The sequence below is a fragment of the Balearica regulorum genome, chromosome 3 (genome assembly GCF_011004875.1).
Source record: "Balearica regulorum gibbericeps isolate bBalReg1 chromosome 3, bBalReg1.pri, whole genome shotgun sequence".
NCBI classification, from domain to species: domain Eukaryota; kingdom Metazoa; phylum Chordata; class Aves; order Gruiformes; family Gruidae; genus Balearica; species Balearica regulorum.
In genome coordinates, this window is record NC_046186.1 from 8,280,245 (window position 1) to 8,306,536 (window position 26,292).

The 26,292-nt window shown below is 40.6% G+C and overlaps 1 protein-coding gene across 4 annotated transcripts in view; it reads left to right on the forward strand.

The window, feature by feature from the left end:
- Window positions 1-26,292, forward strand: part of ITSN2 (intersectin 2) — an 84,484-nt gene that overhangs the window by 56,098 nt on the left and 2,094 nt on the right. For 3 of the 4 annotated variants that reach the window (XM_075750491.1, XM_075750494.1, XM_075750492.1), the window contains 19 exons: window positions 12-187; window positions 484-628; window positions 1,109-1,314; window positions 2,143-2,207; window positions 3,121-3,287; window positions 3,590-3,635; window positions 3,806-3,927; window positions 5,651-5,747; window positions 6,878-7,069; window positions 19,578-19,699; window positions 20,472-20,578; window positions 21,217-21,400; window positions 22,276-22,374; window positions 22,551-22,718; window positions 23,582-23,794; window positions 24,497-24,618; window positions 25,165-25,247; window positions 25,409-25,492; window positions 25,595-25,768. In XM_075750491.1, the coding sequence (XP_075606606.1) occupies window positions 12-187; window positions 484-628; window positions 1,109-1,314; window positions 2,143-2,207; window positions 3,121-3,287; window positions 3,590-3,635; window positions 3,806-3,927; window positions 5,651-5,747; window positions 6,878-7,069; window positions 19,578-19,699; window positions 20,472-20,578; window positions 21,217-21,400; window positions 22,276-22,374; window positions 22,551-22,718; window positions 23,582-23,794; window positions 24,497-24,618; window positions 25,165-25,247; window positions 25,409-25,492; window positions 25,595-25,768 (2,572 nt within the window). Of the gene's footprint in view, window positions 1-11; window positions 188-483; window positions 629-1,108; window positions 1,315-2,142; window positions 2,208-3,120; window positions 3,288-3,589; window positions 3,636-3,805; window positions 3,928-5,650; window positions 5,748-6,877; window positions 7,070-11,678; window positions 15,343-19,577; window positions 19,700-20,471; window positions 20,579-21,216; window positions 21,401-22,275; window positions 22,375-22,550; window positions 22,719-23,581; window positions 23,795-24,496; window positions 24,619-25,164; window positions 25,248-25,408; window positions 25,493-25,594; window positions 25,769-26,292 lie in introns of those variants that run through there. The other variant, XM_075750493.1, reaches the window with a different exon arrangement.

A 26,292-nucleotide genomic window follows, 5' to 3' on the forward strand; every position in this document is an offset into this window, starting at 1 on the left:
CCTGTCCATAGGTTGATGAAAAAACTGTGGGAGAGCCTGGTTGGCTTTATGGGAGTTTTCAAGGACATTTTGGTTGGTTTCCATGCAATTATGTAGAAAAAATACCAGAAGGAGAAAAATCTTTATCTCCTAAGAAGGCCTTACTTCCTCCTACAGTATCTTTATCTACTACCTCAGCTGCTTCAGAGTGAGTTTTTTGTTATGTTTGTGTTACAATTGCTTTTTCTAAATTTAGCTAACACATAATGTGTTGTATAATTTCATTCAGCGTTTGTTTTCAAAATACAAATGCAGAAAACTTACTGAAGAACCTACCTGAAAGTCTTAGGTGGGAAATTTCAAGAATTTGACAGTCTGCTTCACATTGTGTAGAGTATCTCTTTTATATGTGTTAAAAAAAAAAGTGATTCTGCTTGAGGTATGTTTGAAATAAAAATTGTAATATGTTAAATATGCCTGTATTCAATTTCACTTTCAATTCAGACCACTTTCAGCAAGCAAATCTGCAGAAGAATCTGATTACCAAAACATACCTTTTTCTAGCCTGAATGTTAATACAGCATGGCAACAGAAATCAGCTTTTACTCGCACTGTGTCCCCTGGATCTGTTTCACCCATCCATGGACAGGTACGTTGTGTGAGAGTGGAGAGCTTGCTGTATTTTAGGTTCATGTTAATGAAACTGATTTACAAAAAACAGCAAAACAAAGCATGACTTTTCTGATACTTGGTGCGCTGAACAGGCTAGAGGATAAAGGAGCTAGTCTGCATGCTCCACTCGTATGCATTGACATAATTCCATATGTTTCCAGGGACCAGTGAACAAGAAGACTCAAGCAGTATGTTTCATTGTTCTAAAATATTTTTCATGTGTAATGAGAGACACAAGATATTTCTAACAAATAAGAAACAGAGTTGAGAGATTGTTCCTCAATCAACAGCTTGTATACACCAATAAGTTATTCAGCCATCATTTAAGAGTGAAGTTGCTTAAACTTCAATAAAAGATACATCGCTGTTTGGTTGGTTGGTTTGTGGGGGTTTTTTTAACGCTTGCACCAGTTTGGGGTAGTGTGGTCAATCAACATCTCCACTTCTGTCTTAACAGGGGCAGCCTGTTGAAAACTTAAAAGCACAAGCACTTTGCTCTTGGACTGCAAAAAAAGATAACCACTTGAATTTTTCAAAACATGATATCATTACTGTCCTGGAGCAGCAGGAAAACTGGTGGTTCGGAGAGGTACATGGAGGAAGGGGTTGGTTTCCAAAATCTTACGTCAAGCTCTTACCTGGGAGTGAAATCAAGAAAGAGGAGTAAGTGCAACTTTTATTTTTGTTTTGTTCAACAGTTTACAAAAAGAGGTGGTTTAGAGTGCAAAATTCTTGCAGTGCTTTAAAGTGAAGAATATAAATACCTTTTACAATTTATACAGTGCCATTTCATGCTTTTATTATTTCATTCTGGCAAGGCAAGTAATGTTGGGCTCACTACTGTGCAAATAGACAGTCTTCCGAGGCTGACTGCTGTGAAAAATCAGTGGTGAGATTATTCATCAAGTGCCAGACTTTGTTTCGGTTCATTACTAAGTCAGCTTTCTTGCAATGTAGCTGTGTTCTGCCTCTGAAGGGCCCAAATTCTAAGTGACCTACAAAGAACTGTAAGCTCATAATGCACATCTTGCAGAAACCATGTATTTTTCTTTACATGAAAAGATCATTATGTCCATAGTAATGCTGCAAGGATAATAATTCAAAGTCTGGTTACTGATGGGATGGCCACATCATTGCATGTGAATTGTTGTTTTCATACATTATGATAAAAGTTCTTAGATTTTCCCTAGAATGAGAAAATTTAGATGAAGTTTTTGATTTGTACTTCTTTTGGATTGCATAATTTGTGAATATATGTTCTCATATTTCATCACGTTACACTTTTTTTGAAGTGGTGTGCTCTTGGATGCCACTCATATCTTAACATCAGTCATAGCTGTCAATGTTTGACAGTCAGGGATGTCTTTGCAATTAATTTAGAGGCAATACCAACTTTGAGATTATTAGGATGAGACTAAGCTCACTTTGGTTAAGAGATGTGTTCTTGGTCAGACTTTTTAGTTACTCGAACTTTTTTTTTTCTTTCCGCAGACCAGAAGCTATTTATGCAGCTGTAAACAAAAAGCCTAATACGCAGTCTTACGCAGCAGGAGAGGGTAAGGCAGCAGGAAATATGGTACTTAATGATACAGTCTGTTTCTGCTTAATGGCGTGTGAATAAGCTTTAAACATGTGCAGAGTTTCTGAGCAGGCCTTTTAATGCTTCTCCAAAAGATACAGTGCAAATGTTGAGCTACTGTTGTGAGAATTCTAAAATGAGAACTTGAGTAAAGCTTAGAACTATTTCACATTGAGCTCAGGCCTGAGTTTTGGTTTTAAGACTTTTGCTCAAGCATTAATTTATTTCTGAAAAATTAAATATGTCTCATACCTATAAGCCGAGTTCTCTTCCTGCTGTTCGCTACTGTCTTATGCTATACTGTAGAGACATGAGAAGGGATTTTTAGTCTCCTGAGTGTGGGTCATCCTCTTTTAATCAGTAGGGAGTAAAGAAAACAAATATTACTGGAGAAAAATTTGTGGGAAGCACTTTCTAAGCCCTTTAATCTAGTGTATCTCCATGCTTCTCCAATTATATTTTAATTCCACTTGTGTTGTTTTATTTTGCTGTGTTAGGTAAGAATGGTTTTAATTCAGTTTAGGTGTATAGTATTCTTGCTGTGAAACACAGAGGCAGGGTGGAATACTCAGTGCAAGAGATGAGCTTTCAGGCTGTGGTCTACAGGCCTCCACTGACCTGCAGGATGATCATAGGGTAGTAACTCACTGTGCCAAATCCATCTGTCTGTACACAGTTGTGTACCTGTAGTTCAGAGTTGTAAGCGTGAGGCGAGATGTGATTACAGTCAAGCAAGTAGGTACGTTGATTCACAAACTTGTGAAGACATGATCCATATTACAAACACACTGATGAATGCTGATATCAGATGGCTTTACTTGGCATCTGACGTACTTTTATCCTCTTATCTGAAACTATTGTCTCCTTCTTTATATGTGCTGTTTGCACAGAGTATGTTGCACTCTATTCATATTCAAGTTCTGAGCCTGGCGACTTGACTTTCACGGAAGGTGAGGAAATCCTAGTGACTCAGAAGGAAGGGGAATGGTGGACTGGGAGCATTGATGGCAGAACTGGAATCTTCCCCTCCAATTACGTCAGACTGAAGGATCAAGAAGTGAGTTTGTATTCTGAGAATTAATGCACAATGCTTCCTCTTAATTTTATTGTATTGATAGCTAGCTCTTAGATAGTGATTTTAAGCAGGGGTTAATATGCTTGACAGAAAAGCCTAGATAGCTTGAGTCCTAAACCAGTGCTCTAGCCAGTGTCACACTGTCTCCCTCCGTACAGGATGGTATTTTGTTAAATACGGGCTCAAAATTAAACTTTCCATGTGCCTTTCTGTCCACATGCTTAAAGCTGGTGTAAACTCTACGGGTTTTATTGCATATTAAGATGATTGTTGTGTCTTTGTAGGCTTCTAGTAATGCTGGCAAAACTGGAACAACAAATAAGAAACCTGGTAAGTGTGATAACTTTTTAACACTCAGGACTGTTTCATAAGTGACTATGAGCATTTGGGTTCATAGCAGTGTTTTAATGGTGGCTAATATGCTTAGCTGCAAGATACATACCAGGATATAGCTCTTGTTGTAATGAAAAAATAATGCAATTAATATAATATCTTTTCAGAAATTGCTCAGGTTACTACTGCCTATGCTGCATCAGGAACTGAGCAGCTTAGTCTTGCTCCAGGACAGCTAATACTTATTCTGAAGAAAAATGCTAGTGGATGGTGGCAAGGAGAGTTGCAGGTAATTACTGAAGGAGAAATAATTGTGACTTCAGGAACGGCAAGGAGGTGACCTTGGGTTTAACTTGAGTAAACAACTAAGTATAGTGTTCTAAAAACTGACTAGAAAGTTATTTTCATCTTGGATAAACCATATTTGGGGAAAAACAAGTTTTTAATTAAACCTTGGGTTGCTGGGGGTTTTTGTTTGCTTGCTTGTTTTTTTTGTTTCGGGGTGGGTTTTTTGGTCACAGAAAATAGTAAAACTGTCAATGAACATGTGCATGGGAGGGAGAAGAGGGATGTTGACAGTTAATAAATTGGTTAGGATCTAATTTGTAAAACATTAAATTGCAAAATTATTCTAAGAACAGGAATTCATGAAAACTAGTTTAGCGTAAAGGTTGCTATTCCCATTTTCTCCTTTCCTCACCTAGTAATGAATGTCTAGTCCCAAGGGCTGAGAATACTGTTACACAATGTTCTTCTTAAATCATAGTTGATATTTTGACTTTCAGAGCCCCATGGATCTTGTCCATAACAGCCTTCATCTTTGCAACCAATACAAAAAATGAAATCATGATCTTATATCTCTTTGTTACCCTGAATTTTAACGGGATCTGCAGTGTCAGCCTGGATTTAAACCTGTTACTTCCAATACTGAATGCTATTTCCAATATTGGGATTGAACAGCACAATAGAACGTTCTGTCCTCTTAATATCACTTAATTGGCCTTTCCCAAGGTATTCTACAGCCACACACACTCTGTTTTGAGTGAATACTCTTGTTAACACCTATCTTCAATAGTTAAAACTGGGCTGATCTAACTATTCAGCACCTGTTTTTAAAATCAGCCTGCTTTACAGATACAGGAGGAGACATCACAGTGAGCAAGTTGAGAAATTGCTGCACAGAGTTTCTGTGAATTAACAGCAGTGGAAAATGTATTCGTAGTCTGTGCAAAAAAATAAATGAATATAGAAAACAATGAATAGTTTGTATTTTAAGAAAAGTAGGCCCAGTGCTGGTTCAGGAAGAGGCTTCAAAGAATTTAAAAATAAAAAAAAAAAGTGGGGGTGGGGGAAGGGAAATTAAGATACGTAATTGTCAATTCTTGCTAGTTTGAATTTCTTTTTTTTGTTGTTGTAATAGAGCTCACTCTACAGTTACTGCTTTCTAAAAATCTGTGCTCGCTTTTACATCCTGACTTTTTTTGTGCACTCTGAAGCATGTTTGTTTCTTCAGTGTGTGCAGAGATCATCTTTATCTGTGGGACTAGAAAAGTGAAGACTAAAAAATGAGGAAATTATTTTCAAATTCTCACAGGCAGTACTAGGTAGGAAGTGATATCAAATACTTAGGATTTTCAAAAGTAGCTTATGGTAATTGTTCCCTCTGTTCTGGGTATCTCATTAGACACTCCTTATATGATGCATAAGTGGAATGTTCATAGAGCGAATTTTCAGCCCTACAATTAAATTATGCACTGAAATAATTAGCTGCACTTGAAAAATTTGGATTATTAAATTTTCCAGAACATACTGGGGTACAACTTTATTTGAATTGGGTTGTTTTATCCTTTAGCCAGACTTTTTCCTTTTGAGATCAGTTTAGTATTTAGTTGGTGTTTGGAAGCCTGACTCTGTCTTTTCTTGGCAAAACTGTGTGACATTTGTTGCATTTTTTCCAGTCTATTGAGTATTTGGTTTCTTAATTGTGCAATAACCACTTCAAACATTTACAGGCAAGAGGGAAAAAGAGACAGAAAGGATGGTTCCCTGCCAGCCATGTGAAATTACTGGGTCCGAGCAGTGAAAGAACCACATCTGCTGCTCCCTCAGGTGAAAAAAAAAAAAGAGACTTTATATTTCATTTAGAGCATTTTATATAACTGCTTCAGTCATTCTGATACCAGTCTGAATTACGTAACTAGTGTAATATTACATTTAATGGCCGTGTCCGATTGTGGTGTCACTGTGGAAAGTAAAGTCCTAGTTAGAATCGGGGTCTTTTGACAGACTTGTCCACTCAGCTCTTATCTCTGTCCAAGAAAGGTTAAATGTCACAACATCTTAACCAAAACAGTTCTTGGTAGAGTCCCTCCGTAGTACACGCTATCCTTTACGTACCTTACAACAGAAACTCTCAGTCATACAAAGATGCTTACATCCAGAAATCTGTGAGGATCAGCAGTCCATCTTCTACGGCAAGAACTTTTTAATTGGCTGAATACACTGAAGAGCCACACTGTTCTCATTTGGAAACTCTGTGTTTCCAAACGCTAGCAAAAATCTTACAGCAAACTCACAATCATTGACAAACACCTTGGAATTACGTGCAGTGCTCCTTATAAGGAGGGAAACTAAGCAGCAAATTTCCACTAGATTGTTTCCATTTGAATGGCTGGGTATAAATGAGATTATTTCACAGAAAAGGAGCTTTTTTTGGTTCTGCATGCTGCAATTGTGCTGTTCTCCACAGCTATGACTTGCTTATACAACAGCTTCCTGGGTGTACTGGACAAAACTTGCCTTTGACTAAACTAGCAGCTCATGATGAGCTAATGTGCATTTCCTCTGCCTTTGCCACATTTTTCTCACAAGTATCAGCTATAAGATAATCAAACTCACTTTCTTTTCTGAGCCAGTAAAAGAGAGAGAAGCATACTTGATTATATTTTAAAATGTTTAGAAGGTCAATAGATGCTATACTAACTGAATCAATTTGCTATATAAGTCCATAGATACATAAAGTGGCAGTAAAGATTACTGCCTGGCCCAATTTTAAAAAAAAAAACAAACAGAAGAAAAGGGAGGACAGTTCCACATCAAGATAAGATCATGTGGCATTTTTCTTATGTAACAGTGTACGTGAAATTGTTGTTCCTTTCCTGCAGTTATGTAAAACACTCAAAAAACAGTATTAATACTTGTGTAACAGTGTTCTGCTATTTTTGTTTATTTCTTCATAGTGTGTCAAGTGATAGCGATGTATGATTACATGGCAAACAATGAAGATGAGCTCAGTTTCTCCAAAGGGCAACTTATTAATGTACTGAACAAAGATGATGCTGACTGGTGGCAAGGAGAAATCAGTGGTGTGACAGGTCTCTTCCCCTCAAACTACGTGAAGATGACCACGGATTCTGATCCAAGTCAGCAGTGTAAGCACATTTTATTTTTTATTAATTTTGCTACTTTATTTCAAAAGTGCATTGCTATTCTTCTGCTTGTGTTTAGAATTTGGAGTTCCAGGCATCAGCTGAATTTATTGGTACTTTAAATACCCTCTCTTTAAATACTTTACTTTAGTACTAAGTACTTTAAATACTTGTCTATTTAACCTACAAACAACCAGCACATTACCAACCAGCCAGTGTGTAATAGTAAAAGTGCTAGGTGAGCTAAAATGTTAGATTTGGTGGGTGTTCCCCTTCCACTAAAGGTGCTGATGGGGAGTCAGTGCAGGCATACTGTGTTTGATTATAGAACTTGCTCAAGTTTTATAAAATAAAAAAAGCGCCTGCTGTAGTATCTTTAACTAAACTGATAAATAGTTTAAATATAAGTAACCATAGAAAGGATAGGGAGAAGATTCTAGCATTAGCAAGTGATCTATCCTATGGTAAACATGTGTGTCCTGGCTCCCGGCAATCCAGCTCTCATCCAATTCCGGAAACAAGATCTATATCAAAACACACGTTAAGCTGAAAATTATCAGCAGCAGGCTGAGATCTGAATGCTAGAATATACATCTATCTCACAGTGAAAACTTTCTGTGTCTTTTTTGCACATAAACACAGTAAAGATTTCTGGTATCTCTCCCACAACCCCCCCTGTTTTTTTGGCCCCTCTCCCCAGAGACGATTACCACCATTTTTACTCCCTCAGCTTTTCATCCCGGGGCACTGTGATCAAACCAACTTTTATATCAACCCATGACATCAGTGGGTTTGGGAATGTATCCTAATGCAGAAGTTGCTCCTTTGATATAACAAGCCTTGTCCCGTCACTTACTGTTTTTCCCTAGGCATCATTTGTACTTTTCTCGGTGTAAAAACATGCGTCCAGAAGTCTGGTTGAGGTAGTCTCTTACTAGCCTATAGCTAGTGTGTAGGACCAGTTTGGACTTAAGATTTGTTCAGTGGAGTTGTTTTCTTAGAGAAGAATTCACAAACTTGGTAATGAAGATACTGGAAAATGAAAAGATTTTCCCTGGGTAGCTTCTTAGAGTACCTAGGCAAAATACAGTATGCACCATTCTTGAGGTTTTCTTTTTAGCTAAATTACACATGTGCTTACATTTTTGTAACACATTGGTATCTATTTTATTTTTGTAACTTTTTTTAATGCCTCTGGCTGGTGTGGCTGTGATGACAAAAACTTCCGCATTTAGATTAAACTTAACATTCTTTTGATTAGGCATATCTAAATCATTAAAATGATCCTTTGAAAGGATCCATTAACAGGATCCTTTGGGTTTTTTGTTTAAATAGAGACAAAAATCTCAATTTTGAAGAAGTAGCATAGACTAAATCCAGATGGGCTATAAAATTGAGGTTCTGGCTGCATATTAAAACTTTCTGAATTTTCAAAAATGATAGATACTAGCTTATCACACCACATGTGTTTCCACTTAGACTTACGTAGCTGAGTGTGGTAAGTGCAAGGCTATTCCATGTACCGCTAATTTCCAACAAAAGCACTGCTGAGATCAAGTTGTAATTGGAAGCATTTGATGTGACAGTTAAGTTTTTCTCATTGTTTGCTGATGTGTTATTAGGATGTCTTTTTCTCAGATTTCAATGTTGTGGAGTAAAAATATTTCCATCCACATCAAATTGTGGCTGCATGAAGAGAATTTTCCTTTGACAGTGCACTGACAAAGGTCAGCCAGTGGCAGTCAGATGAGCAGATGTGCACCAGGTCATCTTACGTCATCATCAGACTTTTATCTGAGAAATAGTGTATTTGCTATGAAGCAGATCTACTCATGCCTAATTAACAAAATCCACCTATTGGTGAATGAAAAATACATGGAATTTTTCTAAAAAAAAAAAAAAAAAAAAAATTCTCTGAGTATTTCAAATAAGCTAGTTTGTATATCCATTTTGTGCTGGGATTTGCCACTTTTTCGTGATATTAAAATATATGCATTTGGAAACTTCAGGAAAAATCCTGCTTAAAGTCCAGAGCCTGCTCAAAACCAGCATGGCTTGTCAGCTTAAGCGCAGCATCGTGTGAATACCGTTACACAGATTTCAGCTGGGCTGCTTTCATATGGTGTGAAGTCTGAGTAAGTTGTGTTAGCAGTAAGCTAGGGCTGAACCATTCTTCTGTAACCAGAGAAATATTACATAAGTACTGATTGAACTGTCAAACTTGTTTGGATTTCCTTAAAATATTTTTTTGCTTTTATTTAAATATAGTGTAGAAAGTGTCACTAGTATTCTTGAGAAATCACTAAGGGATTGTCCCACAGAAATATTGATGTGGCCCTCTAGGGAGCAGCTTGGAGATATGACAGAATATAATTTAAAAATGCATTGTTATACTTCAAAGAATTGTTAATCTGAATATTGTAATGTTTCTGTTGAACAGCAGTTTCTCCCACTGTCTCTTCTAGACAGTCAAATGTAATAGTATTTGAAAGGGAGCAGGCAGATTTGGTTTACTCAAATAGGTCTGCAGCTTAGGAAAATTCTGCTTTTCCCTCAAATTTAAACTCTGTTATACGGACCACCTTTGTACCCAGAGTTTTTCCTGGGACTTACTAGTTAGAGCTGTAATGGCAAACTTCCCTAGCAAAGAAGGAACTTAGGTCAGATGTTTCTTCTCTGAGGCTGCTGAAATAGCTCTGTGAACGGAATAAGCTGTGCCGACAAGATCACTTTTCCTGTTGGTGTAGCTGCACATCCTGGCACAGGGTCTCTGCAAGGAAAAAAAAAATCAATCAAGGGTGTCATAGGTCTGTCAACAGGTCTCTTAAATACAGCCGTCACAGAATACTTGAGACTTGTGCTCTCAGTGACCTTGGTGATGGTTAGACTTACTCATGTTTTAATGACATTTTACTAGCCCTTATTCTAATGTTTGCACAGCAGTCATCATAAAGAATAAGTAAGATGTACATGAGGTTTCAAAATACCAATAGCTATATAGTAAAGGAATGTGCATAATCTTCTGTTCTTTGTTGAGTGCTTGCTCAACCATTGAGGTTACGTATCTCAGGTGGAGGCAAGACAGATGCTCAAGCTACATCAGCATATTTGGTTGCTGGATGTCTCTTAGTGTTAGAGATCTGTTCATCTCTCGGAGACGTTCTTGCCAAGAGCTGGACAACTCAGCCTGGTGGACGTACCTATGCTCAGTATGCAGAGGCTTCTAGTTCATCTTACCCGAGGTATCTCATGTCCCTTTGTGAGACTGGTCTTTCACAGAACTGAATGTTGTACCAGTTCTTTCTACTCTAATGTACGTATAGTTATTATTTCTGTTCACTCTTTTCTTTTCATAGCCCAGCATTGTTGCAGTTCCTCAGGCATCTAAGCTACTCCTTCAGGTGCTTAGACGTGAGTTCCAGGTAGTCCCCGTAGCTTGATAAGTATCTCCTTCCCCCATGTAAACCTGCCTGCTCTGCCTTCTGCCAGTGGCATGGCAAAAGTTGGTTAGACTGCGAACAGATCCTCTCTCTGCAGACAGTTCTTGACATGCATATGACCACGGTGTGAATTTCCTTAGGTACAAACTTGATGTTTGTAGTAATACCACTAGATTTTACCTAACTACTTTTTCCTCCTCAAACCTTACTTGTAGATGTGACACTTTAGAGACATGAGGCAAGTCCTGTCCTTTCAACCACAAGGATCTGTATTTCCAGTTTATCTCCATGCACAAAGATCATTAGTAATTCCTGTCCTCCACTGTCTAATGAATGAAGCTGACCGAGCTTCCAGGGTGTTCATAGTGAAAAACAACTTTGGAACTTGCTTGTGGCAGGTGCATTTCTGTGTCTATATATGGACAACACGTTTTGAAGTTCTCTAGTAATTGCCAAGTTACTACCAAGTAACTATGGTTATGGAGTAAGAGTTTGTGGTATCAGTGGCTTTGAGGTGTTGCATGTTGCAGGTCCACATTCATTTCTTACACATAAAGATTAATAATTTATTCTAAGATTTTACTTGACAGCTCCAGAATTTTACTCCTTTCACCACGGACCAAATACAAAATCAATCCCTTAGTTCACGGTGACATAGTCATTTTGTATTTTGAAAACTAGTTGGTGAATGTCAGTCAGGCTTGATAAAGCTTCCAGGTTGAAATCCTAGGGTGCGGAATAGTCTCTGGAATACCCGCAAGGTGTGTGGTACTTCCTGCTTTGTATTACTAGAGACAAAGAAAAATCCTGGCTTTGTTGAAATCTCAGGGAATTTTGCCATTGCCTTTAAAAAAAACCCTTTAGGGCTTGACCTTGCGTTGTTGAGTCTACATAACAGAAGTCTTCCTTGGGAAGAAACTTCCTTCAAGTGAATTGATGACAAGAGTTTTTCAGAGTCAGTGATGGCTGGTCACAAGTACTTAAAACTGTGTGTGTTTATAAATATGAAATTGCAAGAGTAGAAGCTCATGATGTCTGTTTTCAGAAAGTTGAATGTTAGTCATTCCTTTCTGACCTTTTCAGTGTTGTTCTGTCTTTGTCCGTAGAACTCATATGTTTCACTCTTCAAATTTATGTTCATTTTATCCTTCATTTTTTTTTGTTTTTTTTAGGACCCAATGTTGTCTTCCAGTGTGAAAGCACCTCAGAGACCCACTATCCGAGTTTGACTGTAGCGTGGAGGCAGGGTGGCCAGCCCTGCTCACATATCTCTGACACAATCCTTTTGCTTCGTTTGAACGTTAGATCCAGTCAAGAAATTAGGTTTTTGTGGGTTTTCTTATAATCTACAGTTACAGTTGATTTGTAACAGCAGAAAGGATAGCGGGTCTTTGTGTGGCTTTCACTGCTGTTCATTCTTGTTTCCTTTAGTATTTTTCTTTGGTATTGATAATCGTAGATCATTAGCATGCATATCAAGTTATCATTTGCGTGGTGGGATTGCAGACACACAAAGACCCACTATTTGCACAGTTTATCTGAGCTGTTTTGAATGGGCAGTTGTGTTCTTTTAATGTTGTAATGTACGTATTTTGCAGAATTAAAATGTTCACTGATTACTGTTCTAATGGACTTGATTTAATCTCTTACATATTGAGCTTTTAAAATTGGCAGCCTACAAGGCTCATCCAGAAAACAAACCCTACCTGGCTCTGCTGCTCATAGTCACTGTGATTTACAAACATGCTACAAGATCTAAGGTTTAGATCCGGTGCAGTCCATCCAGCCTTTTAATACCCTTTTCAACTGGGGAAAGAACTGTTAAGCATAGAGTGGAGGATATTTTAATTTTTTTCTTCCTTCACAGCAGTACTATAGCAGGAATTCAGGTTGTTCTGGCTCGATACATCTTACCCCTAAACAACCTCCTTCCTTTAAATACTTTATTCCAATAATTCGTATTTGCTTTCAGTTTTAGCAAACAGCAAACACGTACTAGTTACTGCAGTAAGTACTTACACAGCCTCTGTGCTACTAGAGCCTTTTCTTCATTAAATAGTTAGCGGTACTGAACAGTGTTTTTATCTGGCTACGCCCTGCAGTGACTTTAAGTACTATCTGAAAGCTGCTGCTCTTCTTTCTGTTAAATGAATTAGCAGCTTAATATAGAAGTAACCTCAGTAAAGAGACATTGCCAGAAAAGAAACACTAACAGACACCTGGAGCTGAAGGCAGAGCATTTGGGTTTAAAAATGGAACTGTGCTCCTCGTTATTAGTTTGGGGGGAGGGAGGGACCAGGACTTCAGACTATAACCCTGATACCCCTTCAAATAAAGGGATTAACTTAATAACAGACCACTTGTCTGATTAAATACTTCTGTGCTCCTGTAACAACAGGAGTGATCTAGTAGACATGGTATGTAATTTAGTTGGTTTCCTGAACTTGGTTATGAAACAGCAAAGGTCACTTATGCAATCAGAAATGTTTACAAAACTCTGTTTGTTTACTATATACATATATATATATGTATGAATGTTGTGAAGGTACTATCAGGAAAAGGTTAGTCCAATTGCAGAGATTTAAAAGCCTTTCTCCAAAATTTCTATAGAAAGAGTGGGATGTTATGTATTTAATATGCTTGATCAAATAATGTATATGAGCCCTTTAGTTCAGAGATTTATCTTTTGTGCAATACGGACTGCAGCAATGTGCCTACATAGAACTACAAATGGATTTTTATTCTGGATGTATTTTGTCTACTCCATTATTTTGCTATAGAATGAAATCATGTTATCGTAGGCAAATAATGTGCTAGATAATTCCTCAAGTATTCTAGCTAACTTGATTTCCTTATGAAACTACATTTTAAGTACTTCTACTAAAATATGCTAATCACCCTGAATTGCCTTCTCTGAATTTCTGACTATGAAAGCCTGTTCAATACAGGCTGAAGTGTGTTGTGCTACACCAGTGGCATCAAGCAGTCACTTACTGTGGTCTGATAATTAGGTGATCTTATAAATTTTCCCATTTCTAAAAGGCACCGTTAACGTGTGGGATTTGAGCCAAACTGACTTGTTTGTCAGTGACAGCTTTCCTTGAATGCCAAATTCATACTAATTGTCTTTGAAAAAATGAAAAACAACTTCACATCCTATCTGGGATGTCCTAGGAAATAGTTACACGGCATTTTCCAAAACCAGCTGGCATTCTACCCATTTCTTAACTGGTATAATTGGCCATTAGGGTAGTATTAGGTAAAGTTTCACACCAAGTAGTGTGAAATACATAGTTGGGTACATAGATATGAGCATTGATAAGTATTGAAACAGCTGCCCCTCAGTTAGAACTGATGAGTATTGAAATGAAGCGTTTTGGCGTTTCACGGTTACCTTTCCATGTTTCAGTGTTATCCGAGCACACTCTAAATTCTCTAACTGTAATAACAAAGATAATAATATACCCTAATAAATTGCTGATTGAAAGAGACGTAGTCTCTGCGTTCATTATTTATCTCTGCTGCAAAAGCCTGCCTAACAGAGCTGAAGCACAAACCCGAGAGCTCTGCTCTCCTTCCCACGCTGGTGCAGAGAGAATTGTATACATACATCAGATCATTGATAGGAAAGACTCTGCTGAGGATGTATTTAAGGCAAAATTATTTTAAAATAATGTTCTGTATCACTGAAGAGGTATAGCTAATAGAAGCTGGGTTTAAATCAGACTTTTTCTTTCAAATATGTTACTTTTTCTCTGGTTGTGTGCAATCCATTCCCTTGTTGATAAAAGGCCATAGAGTTGGGTTCGGTTGTCATCCCAGCCAGCCAAGTAAAACTAGCATTGATGTGTTCATCCCTGATTTGGATGAAAAAGGTTGGCTTTGGAACTAAAGACAAGGTGGAAAATAGTTATTTGTTGAACTGGTGGTCCCCAGTGAAGAGCTGAGAGTCTAAAGGTTGCTCAGAGCCACGCAAGGTTAACAGTTAAAACTGAAGCGAACCAGGAAAGCAAAATATGACATTGCCTACAGCATAGTACTTGCTTAATATTGTTTCCTTTGGGCCAGCAGAGAGTAGGGGCCATGGTGTAATTGGGGGTAAGAACGTAAACGATGCTGTAAATGCACGAGACCAGGTACTGAAACACTTCCTAATTTTGTAACTGTCTAGTTTGCATAACAGACTAACAACCTACAAAAGTGTAGTTTTACAAAAGCTTAGTTACAGAGCCGAGTTCCCGATCCAGCAATCAGATCCCTGCAGGAAAGTCTTGTGCCACCACTGAGACCCGTTTGCGGGGCTGGGGTGCGTGAGTAGTCGGTGCTCACGATGGGCTGTGAAAGCATACAAAGCGCTACTGTAATGTCAGCGTTACTAATGTTACAGTTAGGAGTGCAGAAGGCATAAAGCTCCATCAAAAAACTTACACGCTAATAATTGAAACGTCTCCTACCAGTCACTGAATATTTGTGTCATCTCGATGCTTGGTCAGATTGTATCCCTGTGTGATTTTCTTGAGTCAGGTTGAAAACACCTGTAAATAAGTCTGCTCATAGGAATGCCGACAAACCTTGGCCTGTAGTAGTGTTGGGAGCTGCTACAGGGTCATGCTACTTTAATGTAATGAACTAATAAAACTGCTACGTAATGGTGTGTGCTGCCTTAAAATATCTTTTGTTGTTCTTCTCAAGCTAGAGTGTTAATGTTTGGGGATGATTGTTAAGACATGCAAATGCAGGCTATGCTTAGCATGAGGCAATTGTTCATCTTTGTTTTAAAACAAAGTTGTAAGATAACTATGCAAATGTATTTTATTAAAGGGACACATAAATGGATCTAGTTTGTCTGTTGTTTTTTTTGTCCATCCGGGGAGGATTTTTCCCCATCTGAATAGCTTGGTATGAGCATTATGTTACCTGGCTCTGTGATGGAGCGACTTAATTTTGCTTTTTACATCTTGAAAATTGAATCATAAATTTCTTCTGTTGTAACAAAGAGAGTATACTGTGTTTACTGATTAGGGGAGATTGGATAAATGTTTTTATTATGCTTCCCAGGGCCTGATGAAAACCAGCCTTTCCTCGGCGGCAAATTTCTTGGTTTAGCTTCTTGCACAGGTTTCAGTAGGCACAGAGGCTGCTGACAGCTACAGGCAGTGACAGGAGTACGTTGCAAGTAAATTACCCTTATGTGTGTAAAATGGCCATGGGTGATGTCCCGTGGTACCATCTGTCTGTTCTCTGGCTGTACTAGAGGGACTATTTTCATACCAGCCCATGGTACTTAAGGTGAGATGCAGTCTTTCTATGGTAGCCTGGGAAAACAGAGGCAGGCTAATACAGGCAAAAAAAGAAAACCCCTTATCTGCTTTTTCCAGGCATATCAACTGGCTTGAGCTAAAAAATAAACCAAAACAAAAAACCCCCACCCCAAACCCAACAAAAAAACCCACATTCCTAAAAACCCCCCCAACCCTAAACAAACCAAGCTATTTCCTTACAAATGCAATTTATATAGGCCACCTCTACCCCTAAACAGTCTTCACTGGTGACCCAAAGCTGTGATGCCTCTGGTATAGATAGATCCTTCAAGGCAAGTGCTTGAGCTCGTGTTTGAGGCATAAGATGTCTTTCCAGAGCTGTCATTTTTATTGTTTTTTCATCGTTCGTTGAGTGAGGAAGGTCACCGGGGAAGGGGACAAAGCACTCAGTGCCCAAGCACATCTGAGTATCTTTGAAAGCCTTTTATTTACCTCAGGTCTCTGGAATTGGCTTTTAGGTGAAGAATTTTAATTCATTTCCCCTTTTTTAACAAAGAAAAAAATGGATTTTTTTTTTTTTTTAATCTGATAGGTCTCATTCATCTTTCATTGGAGGATTTCTTTTCTTTAGAAGGTGTCATTCTTCCCTTGTACGTTCTCAAATCCAAAATGTATCAGTAAATGGAAATGTTTTCTCCCCCAGCCCCCTGTGTTTTTCAGGCATTTGAATCTCCTGCAGCGTAAAACATCTTTGGACTGTGAAACTTGGTAGTTTTTCATGCAGGGTTAGTTATGTTAACAGGAAGAAAGTATTTCTTGCTCAGGTATATTTGGAGAGGGAAGTATAATTTTAACCATAACTTCAGAGACTGGGATTTCCTGTTTAGAATCTCTCCAGCTTGTTTTACCCTGCCTGTGCGAGACAGCTGTTTCCTCGTCTTGGAGAGCAGGATTTGTCCCACAAGGTACCGCGGCTGTAGTAGGCATCGCTGTCTTGCTGTGCCCGAACTTTCAAGGGTGCCAGACACTCACAGCTTGTTCCATTAGATGTGGTTCTCGGAGGGAGCAAGCCAGATCATGCCCCAGACTGTCTGAACAGCTCTCAGTGGAAGAGGTGTGCTGGTTTGCCCTCCAAAGGTAATGTGAACCTCCTATCTAGTCAACACAGCGAGCTGAGATTCCCCTCTGCAGGCACTCCCAAAAATCTCACTGCTTTTCCTTAGCTGTACGGGGAGCTTGGGATGAAGCTTTGCAAGACAGAAGCCAAACCAACAGCTTTCTGCTGCCAAAAAAGGCAGTTTTACTGCTTCCATGCGCATTCCTGGCCGCTAAACTAGCAGAAAACTACTGTTTTCTTTTCCCCCCCTTGGGATTCATTTGCTGCCAGGGTGTGAGCTGGGAGTCAGAGAAGTGCCAGAACTGATGCAAGGAGAGGAGGGAACAGGAACATGGGAGGAGAATGATAGAGATGCAGGTCTGCCCTTTCCATACCAGTGAGGCCAGGCGTTGCTATGGCCACCTTGGGAAAACTGTGGCAGATGCACTAGGCAGGTTGGTTTATTCTCTGTCTCGTCAGCCTTTCTTCCCTTCGGATCCAAATGCCTGAATTCGCTCTCTCAAATCGGATGTCTGGATTGTGTACTATGTTTTTATGCCAGTATCATCAGACCCATCAAAATTTGGGGCGCTTTCACTAGTTCTTATTTAAATATAAACCAGCACTCGTCTGTTCATCCCAAAAAATGACAGTCTAAACACAAGGGTAGTGCAGGAGCCAGTTAACTGCATTTTTGTATCTGATAACGAGAAAATAAACCAAATCTATTTTAGCTGCATAAAAACCCGCCTGTTTTCCTTCCAGTGTTTGCTTCGACTTTAAGCAGACAGCATGGGACAGACACAAATCCAAGCGTGTGGGTTGTTGTAACAGCTGCGATGTGAGCAAACAGGAACTTCAGTCCGTCCCTGCTCTTGTTGCAGGAGTGTACCTCGCTGTAGAAAAGAGAATCACGTGGTCAAAGCTGAGACTTCCAAATCTCGACAAATAAAGCCTGGTTACTGTGCAAGCCCTTGATTATCCTAAAATTTCATGTCTTAGGAACCAAGTAGGCTTAAGCTCAGTCTTGTACAGACTAAGGAATGACGCTAGAATCCAGAAGTAGCACACGCGATGGACTGAGATACCAAACTTCACAGGAATCACTTTGATCTGCAACTTAACTCCTTTGTCTCATCTAATTTTGGCCTCATTGTAACTTTGGGAATAACCAAGGCCAAAGCAGCATTCTGCACAATCAAAAGAGCTGCAATCCCAGATGTCTTCAGAAAAAGTGGCATTTTTTTTCAAATTAGTCAGAAAGCTTAAGATCTGTGATCCTCCTTGGGGGTTCGAAACAGAACTGACAGGTCCTGATTTTAAATCTGGCTATTGCCTTTACTGTTTCACTTCTTTGTGTTGGTCAAAGGGTTTCCCTGTTAAAATACTTTGAGTGGTATAATAAAACTTCATTGGACAAGAGTTTCTCTTTTGCTGAAGGACGCTGCTTCTTCAAAGCAGCTTGATGCCTGTCCAGCAGGAAGTGCACAAGCCGATGAGGTTCCCATTAGGCCACTGTCACAAGTTTAGCCAAATGTTCAGTGTTTCTTGCTTTCCCCTCCCCCCCAAAATTTATTACTAACTCATTTTCATTTCTGTATTTAGAGCAGCCTTCCCATAAACAGATGGATGCGTTGGCAGTGAATAAAGTCAAATTCCGGTGTCCAGATGTGTTAGGGGACAGGGGAGATGCAGCCCTTAGTGCTGTCGGTCACGCTGCCTTTCACACCACTTGTAAACTTTCAAAAAGTATCATTCCTCTAGAAATGCCGGATCTAAATGAGTCTCTGCGATGTCCTTTCTGCTATCCTGCAAAATCCACAGTTCACGTTGCATTAAAATCTGATGCCATCACATCAAGTGATCGATGTATGTTCTCAAGCACTCTGCAATTTTTTATTTCCCTCTCCTTTACCCATCTAAACATATACACCGCTTTGTTTTTCCAGTTTTTGATTTGGTTACTAAATTTCAAACATTGTTGGCATGCTTACTAACATGTAACAGTAGAGAAAAAGCAGTGTGAAGCTGTAGGGTCTGCATGTTACTACGGAAAACTTGGGGTTTGTGTCATTGAACGTCCATGTGTCCCTCTGCATGACTTTATTTACTCATACTTGATGCATAAAAGTAATTCAACATATTTCAGGCTCATTTTGTTTCTAAAGAGAGAAGAAAAGTTGTGCAACTGTGAAGTTACACAACTATAATGTGATACATTATAACTTTACAAATTTGTACTGGTGGTTTGTATCATGGGTTAGTAACCAAGGCAGAGTACTTCAGAAATGGGGGGAGAGTAAAGGTGCAATGTCTTAAGTCAGACCCAGACACGTTCTAGATGACTTTGTCTCACAAAAGATACTGCGTAAGGTAAGAGAAAATCAGAGTTTCAAAACAGTATGGCAGAAAAGGAGAAGAGATGAGAAAAATCATGAGACAAATGGAGTGGCAGGAAGTCAGGAATTTTTATTCTGCATCACAGTGCAAGAACAGGGAATGTTTGAAGAAATAAAAAGGTGACAGACTAAAAAATGATGTAAAGGATCGATCGCTACATCACTCAAAACCTGCTGCTGCTGTGAACAGGGTTTTTAAAGAGCACCACTGTGTATATAGTCTGAGCCATAGCCTGGTGTATGTTGATGCAATTTTGTTAATTCATCAATCTGATGGCCTGAGTGGGACCTAAACTGCTGGCTTACTTCTCGCAGGGTGTGCTGATCTCCAAAGCCTTGACACTATGCAACCGATGGAAAGGAAAAGGCAGGGCTACATTCATGAACTCATTCAGACGGAAGAAAGGTATATGGACGATCTTCAGCTTGTCTTAGAGGTGAGATGTCTTGGATGTGAAATGCATTTGGAAAAAGAACACCTCTGTCCTACTGAATAACGACAATAAAGGGATTCATACAAATTGTGAAATGCTAGAGAAAGAAAGTGAGGTTGTGTCAGCACCTCCCTTTCTAGTGAATATTAATGGTTGTCCACCCAGCAAAAACATCATGTTGTGAAAGCCATTGCCTAACGAGGACCTTCCTGTTTTCCAAATCCCGTTCTTAGGTGTTTGGGCTCTGTGTACAGATGTTGGGCTGGGCTGGGGTGTCTGGCAAAGCTGCACAGGCTCATGCCAGAAGCTGTGTAAGCACCGTAAAAATTTATCATCTGCCTTAGTCTCAGATTTTATTTCTGGAAGCAAGACCACCTCACTAGGCAGGGCAGGAACTGGCCAGCATTAGGTGGTCTTCGGCATTATACTTCACCACACAGATGTTCTACATAGAGAGGTCAAGTGTGATGCGTAAGTGTAATTTGTGTATCAGTTGACTCTGAAATCTTGGGAATGTTCTGCTGAACAGTCAACCTGCAGGTCCCAGTGCTTGTTCCTGCTTCACAAATGGTGATGCTGGTGTCAGAATGAGGTCACGTGCTTCGGAAAAATAGCAGCAGCTGTCACAAGTGCGAGTAAGGAATTGCTTTTAACTTCTCCTGAGAAATTGGACACTGAGCATTCAAAAAAAGCAAAATTACTGCTAGGCTAAACAGGAGGCTGAGCTGCTTTTGTCTCGGAAGAATTGCTCACCTTTCTGATCTTTTGACTGCAGGTTTTCCAAAAACCGATGGCTGATTCAGGCTGTCTCACAGAAGGAGAAATGGGGCTGATCTTTATTAACTGGAAGGAACTCATCATGTCAAATACAAAGTTACTGAAGTGAGTACTTACTTGCATTTTTAAGTTTTCCTGTTCATCTTTATTCTCTTGTTCCTTTCCGCAGGAAGTTTTCTGGTTTTACAGTAAATATTTCTGTCCTTGCTGGTTATTTGCTATGCATGCGTGCATTTGGAACAGCTAAATGCATTCAGACTACCTCACAAAGAGGGAGTTGTTATGAGTGAGAGGGCAATAAACAGCAAGAACAGATGCACATTTGTGATAATACCTCAGAAATAGAGCCTACACAAAAGCATGTGCATGGGAGGCTTCTTCCCAGTTTTCTGCAAAGCAACCTTCTATTCTCTGAAAATAAACTTTGGAGAGACAAAGCGGCTAATAATTCCTTGAAACGGGATGCTGGTTGAATGTAGAAATTGATGCCGATTGTCCCAGAAACCTCAAAGGAGAGTCTCAGTCCCACAGACCCCATCAGGCAGATTGTTCAGCTCAGCGTGTCATGCCGGTGACTTCCTGGGGGTTCAGGCTGGACCCTGCACTGCCTGGAAGCACCCGCGCAGCCTAAGGGAATTCACCTCGCAGGCCTGCGTCCTTTCAGGGATGGATGGTGTAAGGATCTTGATTTCGGCCTCGCAGACTTGGCAGCAAAGTTGGATGGTGATTTCTTTCCTCTTCAGAGCCTTGCGAGTACGTAAGAAAACAGGAGGAGAAAAAATGCCAGTGCAGATGATTGGGGACATCTTAGCAGCAGAGCTCTCTCACATGCAGGCCTACATTCGGTTCTGCAGCTGCCAGCTTAACGGAGCTTCGTTGCTGCAGCAGAAAACTGATGAAGATGCTGATTTCAAAGACTACTTAAAGGTATCTTATTCAGTAGCTTTTGTGCCTTCTCCTTTCCTCAATGACAGGAGCCCATCTAACCAGCAGCGACCAGATCAGAATAACACAGAACAGTAAAATCTTGCAAAAATAGCTAAGAACCTTTTCAAGGAGTAATTTATATGATGACCATAGTTAACATTGTGTGTGCTTTTTATTTATATACCTGTCTTTCTCTCTAGCTAATTTATTACTCCATTTCCCATTCCATTGCTTGTTACTTCAGTGCAATGATAACCCCACAAAACTACGGTGCCGGTGTCTGCACCTTCCCAAAAATTCATGGTGTCAGAAGGGGTAAGAGTCTGTGGAGTTGAAATAAAAAAGCTGTTGTTCTGACCACGCTTGTAATTTAGTGTGGCATACAGTGGGTCAGAACGGTGGGGTTGTAGCCAGGGCCAGAGGTGTGCCGTGAGCGTCACGGACAGGCACGCTGCAGAAATAAATAGGGAATCGCTGCCATACTGCAGCCAATGTGGTGTCTGTGAGGCCACAAAAGGAGAAACGCCAGAACTGTTGACATCAGGAGTTTGTTTCTTTCATGCCTTTGTTTTTTTCCAACCTGAGTGGAGATTGAAATGTCAAAATAAAAGCTGGAATGATTTTGAATGTAGGGATTCTGCATGAACAGTGATCCTACGGATTATGCTGGCAAAGCGTCTGAGTACAATGACAGCGCCAGCTTTCCTGTTTGTTCTACATACAAGTACTGTTTGCTTACCAAGAACTCTTAAGATTTCTTGGAATGCCTGGAAAAATGAATCTGATCAGACAGTTTTCAGTTTTCAGAGCAGTGAGGCAACTGTTTCTTGATGAGTAATGCAATGTCTCTGTTAAATCTCTGGGTTGCACCATAGAAACTTGCCGTGGACCCTCGCTGCAAAGGAATGCCCCTCTCCAGTTTCCTCCTGAAACCTATGCAAAGAATAACCCGCTACCCTCTGCTTATAAAGAGTGTGAGTACTCTAAGCAAGGTTTTGTTGGTGAATGCTTTTGAGTTTGATCTCAATAGCAAAAGCCAAAAAAAAAAATCCATGCCCCTTTATGGGGGTTTCTCTGAGAGTGCAGAGAAGTAGTACCTGTGTTTACCTCTGGTTTTATCCTGTTTTCTCCCCTTTTTGATCCATACCAGATTCTAGAGAACACTCCAGAAAATCACCCCGATCACAGTAACCTCAAGCTTGCCTTGGAGCGTGCGGAGGAGCTGTGCTCTCAAGTTAACGAAGGGGTGCGAGAGAAAGAGAACTCGGACAGGCTGGAATGGATACAGTCCCACGTCCAGTGCGAAGGGCTTGCTGAGGTAGCTGCGTTGATACGCTGTACAGCAGAGACTTTTCCGAGTCATTTCAGAAGGGCTGGGGGATGGGGGGTCCTTGCTCACATCCGTTACTGGAACGTGATCCACTGCTTAGCTCTGGGTGGAGAAGTTTGCATTAAATTCTGCTTGCAGCCATAATGCGATGAGCCTTTGGTTTTGCGTGATTTTGGCAGTGGAGAAATCTCACTTTATCACCTTAAAACTGGTACCATTTAAACAGTTAAATGAACAGAAATACTCCCATCTCTGAAGTTCTGCTTGTGCTGCCGCTGGGTTAAGTCAGTCATTACTACCTGGAGTGTCACTTAGTGTTTGTTTCCCAGGGTTTTCCTTCACGCAGAAGGGGCACAGAAGCCCTCACTGCCAGATCCTCAAAGGCATGTGAGGTTCAGGCTCCTATAGCTTTCAGGTCAGCCTTACAATGAGGTGTTGTGACAGTTCTCTACTGGCTGCATAAGGAACCAGGGCTTGGCAGGCCCAGAAGGTCTGTCCCTAGTTCCACCACCTAATCGTGCACCCCTAAGAGGTGACCTGACTGCAGACTCTGCAGGTTCTTCTTAAACACAGCTTCTGGACAAGAGAAAAGTGGCCATGAGATAAATGCCTTCATCCAGTCAGACCCGTGTGTATGTTGCTGGTAAGGCTTAAATCTACTTTAAGCTGGGAGTAGTAGTGCTGATACCATGGCAGATCATAAACCACTTCCCTTCTCTTCCTGTGTAACTAAACTCATTAAACAAAACAGAAGAGCATTTTGAGCAGCTTGAGCAATCTCCCCTGTGAAGAGGAGCAGGAACTGACGCCTGCAATAACTCGCTGCTACTAATGGGTTTTGTCTCTCCTAGCAACCGGTGTTCAACTCCCTCACAAACTGCTTGGGACCACGGAAGCTCCTGCACAGTGGCAAGCTGTACAAGGCCAAAAGCAGTAAGGAGCTGTACGGCTTCCTCTTCAATGACTTCCTCCTGCTCACCTACATGGTTAAACAGTTTGTTTCTTCTGGCTCCGATAAACTCTTCAGCCCCAAATCCAACTCCCAGTTCAAAATGTACAAAATGGTGAGTGAACCAAGGTGCTCCGCGGTCGTGTTGATACAGTGGGACCTGACTTCTGATGAGGAATGCTGTTCTCCCTGCTGGGATTAGCCATCTGGCCCCATCTGATCGTTTGCTGTCATAAGGGCACGTGCCGACAGCCAACATGCATGAATGCCATTGGCTTAGTCCCCGGAAAAGGACAGGCTTCTGTCTTGGTTTAATAAACACTTCTGTTCACTTTGGGGTGAGAGGGCAAAAATAGCATCGTGCCTGAGCAGCTGAGTGGGATGTTCAGAAGCAGGAGCCTTGATTAAGTTTGCGTAAGTTCCTGCATCCACAAGAAAATACCTGTCCTTCTTTAGAAAACAGTAAAAGGTACAAAAACTTAGTCTGTGTGTCCACACAGTGCGTGTTCTCAAGATAGTGGAGTTGGGGAGATAAGTTTAAGTATTCGTGCTGCTTTCTGACCTGAGAGATTCCCAGGATTTCCAAGCTCCACGCAGCAGCTCCGCTTACACAGTCCTGCCCCTTTCAAAAGCTTCATCAGAACAGGGTGTGTCGCCAGAGTAGTTTTTCTCTTAGTCCTTTCTTACATCGGTGATCTGATTGTTTGTCCTGTGTCCTACAACTTCCATTTCCCCTACAGTAAAACAGTGCATCCTTGCAGAGTTTCCACTTGTTGTCAGGGTGATGCTGCCACAGTGACGTTTGCTTTTCTTTCAGCCTGTATTCCTTAATGAAGTCCTAGTGAAACTGCCCACAGACCCTTCAAGTGATGAGCCAGTTTTCCACATATCACACATTGACAGAGTTTACACACTTAAAACTGACAACATTAATGAGCGGTGAGTAGTGAAAATGCAGATCTGAGCTTAAACTTTTTGATATGGCGGTAGGCTGTTTTCAGTGAGCAGACATGGAGGTCTCGGAGTTCAAGAACATGGTTTAATCTCAGTCAGGAAATAAACTCACTTGACTCTCATTTGAATTACAAGTTTTCTCTGATTTTGTTCTGCTTGTGCGGGAGCTCTTGCAGTGGAATCCAGGCACATCTACTGCTCCTCGATGTTACTGTTGTATAGAAGAATAGTTTAGGGCTCCAAAGCCCTGCATCCCATAGGTTCTTCCCCAGTCCTGGTCAGTCTTTAATGTGACCCAGCAGTCTTTAATAAAACAGCAGCTCCACTGCCATTTATGTAGGCTGATATGGAAATGTGGCGTAAAATTAAATCCGAAAACTCCATCACTTTAGTCCTTCAACTAACTTGATTCGTGATGCCTCTGAAACTCAGTGGGTAAAAAAATGGCAAAAGAGTTTGGGGCAGAATCGCTGATACTGAGGAATTTCCTGCCTGCTGTATGACCCTGACCATAGGGATTTCTCTTTGCAGCACTGCCTGGGTCCAGAAAATCAAAGCAGCATCAGAGCAGTACATTGAAACTGAGAAGAAGAAACGTGAAAAGGCTTATCAAGGTACCTTCCAAGTTCTGTATTTCCCTCTCATCCACCTGGACACCTGGGCAGGGCCTTTTCTGGAGGATGCCAACGTCTGTGTGGGATCTCTCTCCTCAGATCTATTGCCAGTTTTTTACAGTTGCACCCAATCCATTTACTTCTGACTTCCTTGTTCCCAGCTCGCTCACAGAAGACCTCAGGAATAGGACGCTTGATGGTGCATGTGATTGAAGCAACAGAGCTAAAGGCCTGTAAGCCCAATGGTAAGTGAAGGAAAGCAGCATTGATGTGTGTCCAAGCAGCCTCCGGACGAGGCGGGAGGTGTCTGCACTGCAGAGGTGTTTCACTGCTTGTTCTGTGCTTAGGGAAGAGCAACCCGTACTGTGAAATCAGCATGGGCTCTCAGAGCTACACTACAAGGACTCTGCAGGACACCCTGAACCCCAAGTGGAACTTCAACTGCCAGTTCTTCATTAAGGATCTGTATCAGGATGTCCTGTGTATCACCATGTTTGACAGGGATCAGTTTTCACCCGATGGTAAGCGTGAACATGTGTTTAAGGAAAAGAATGCTTTTTTGTGACGTGGCTTACACAGTTCCTCACGAGCAGTTCCAAGAGCCTGTAGGTGCGATTGCTTCCTGAGAAATGTTGTGTAAGAACAATGCCTCCTCGCTCAAGAGGGTCAGTAGCCCTCCAGAGCCAACAGCTTAGGGCAGGCAGATTTGATCCTAGTCTGACTTTTGTATCAGACATAGAATGATTATTTTGAGACAGAGAAGTTGTTCTCTCTCACTAGAGGCGATGCCCCAAATTAAGGTGCTAGGTTGTATTTGCTCAGTAACAGCTTGATAAGCTTTATTTTTTTGCCTGGAAACCAAACACGTTTTGGCAGTCGGTAGTAGCTTCTGCTACGCTTTAAAAGGTTAAGTGCTTTTTCAGGGCTCTGACACACAGCTGATTATTTCAGATTTGCAAGGTACTGCCTTGACTCGAGTTGCCCTGTGTGTAACTATAGCTCAGTCTTTTCTCCTGTGAGGTAACGTGACTTTGCTTCTCCCCAT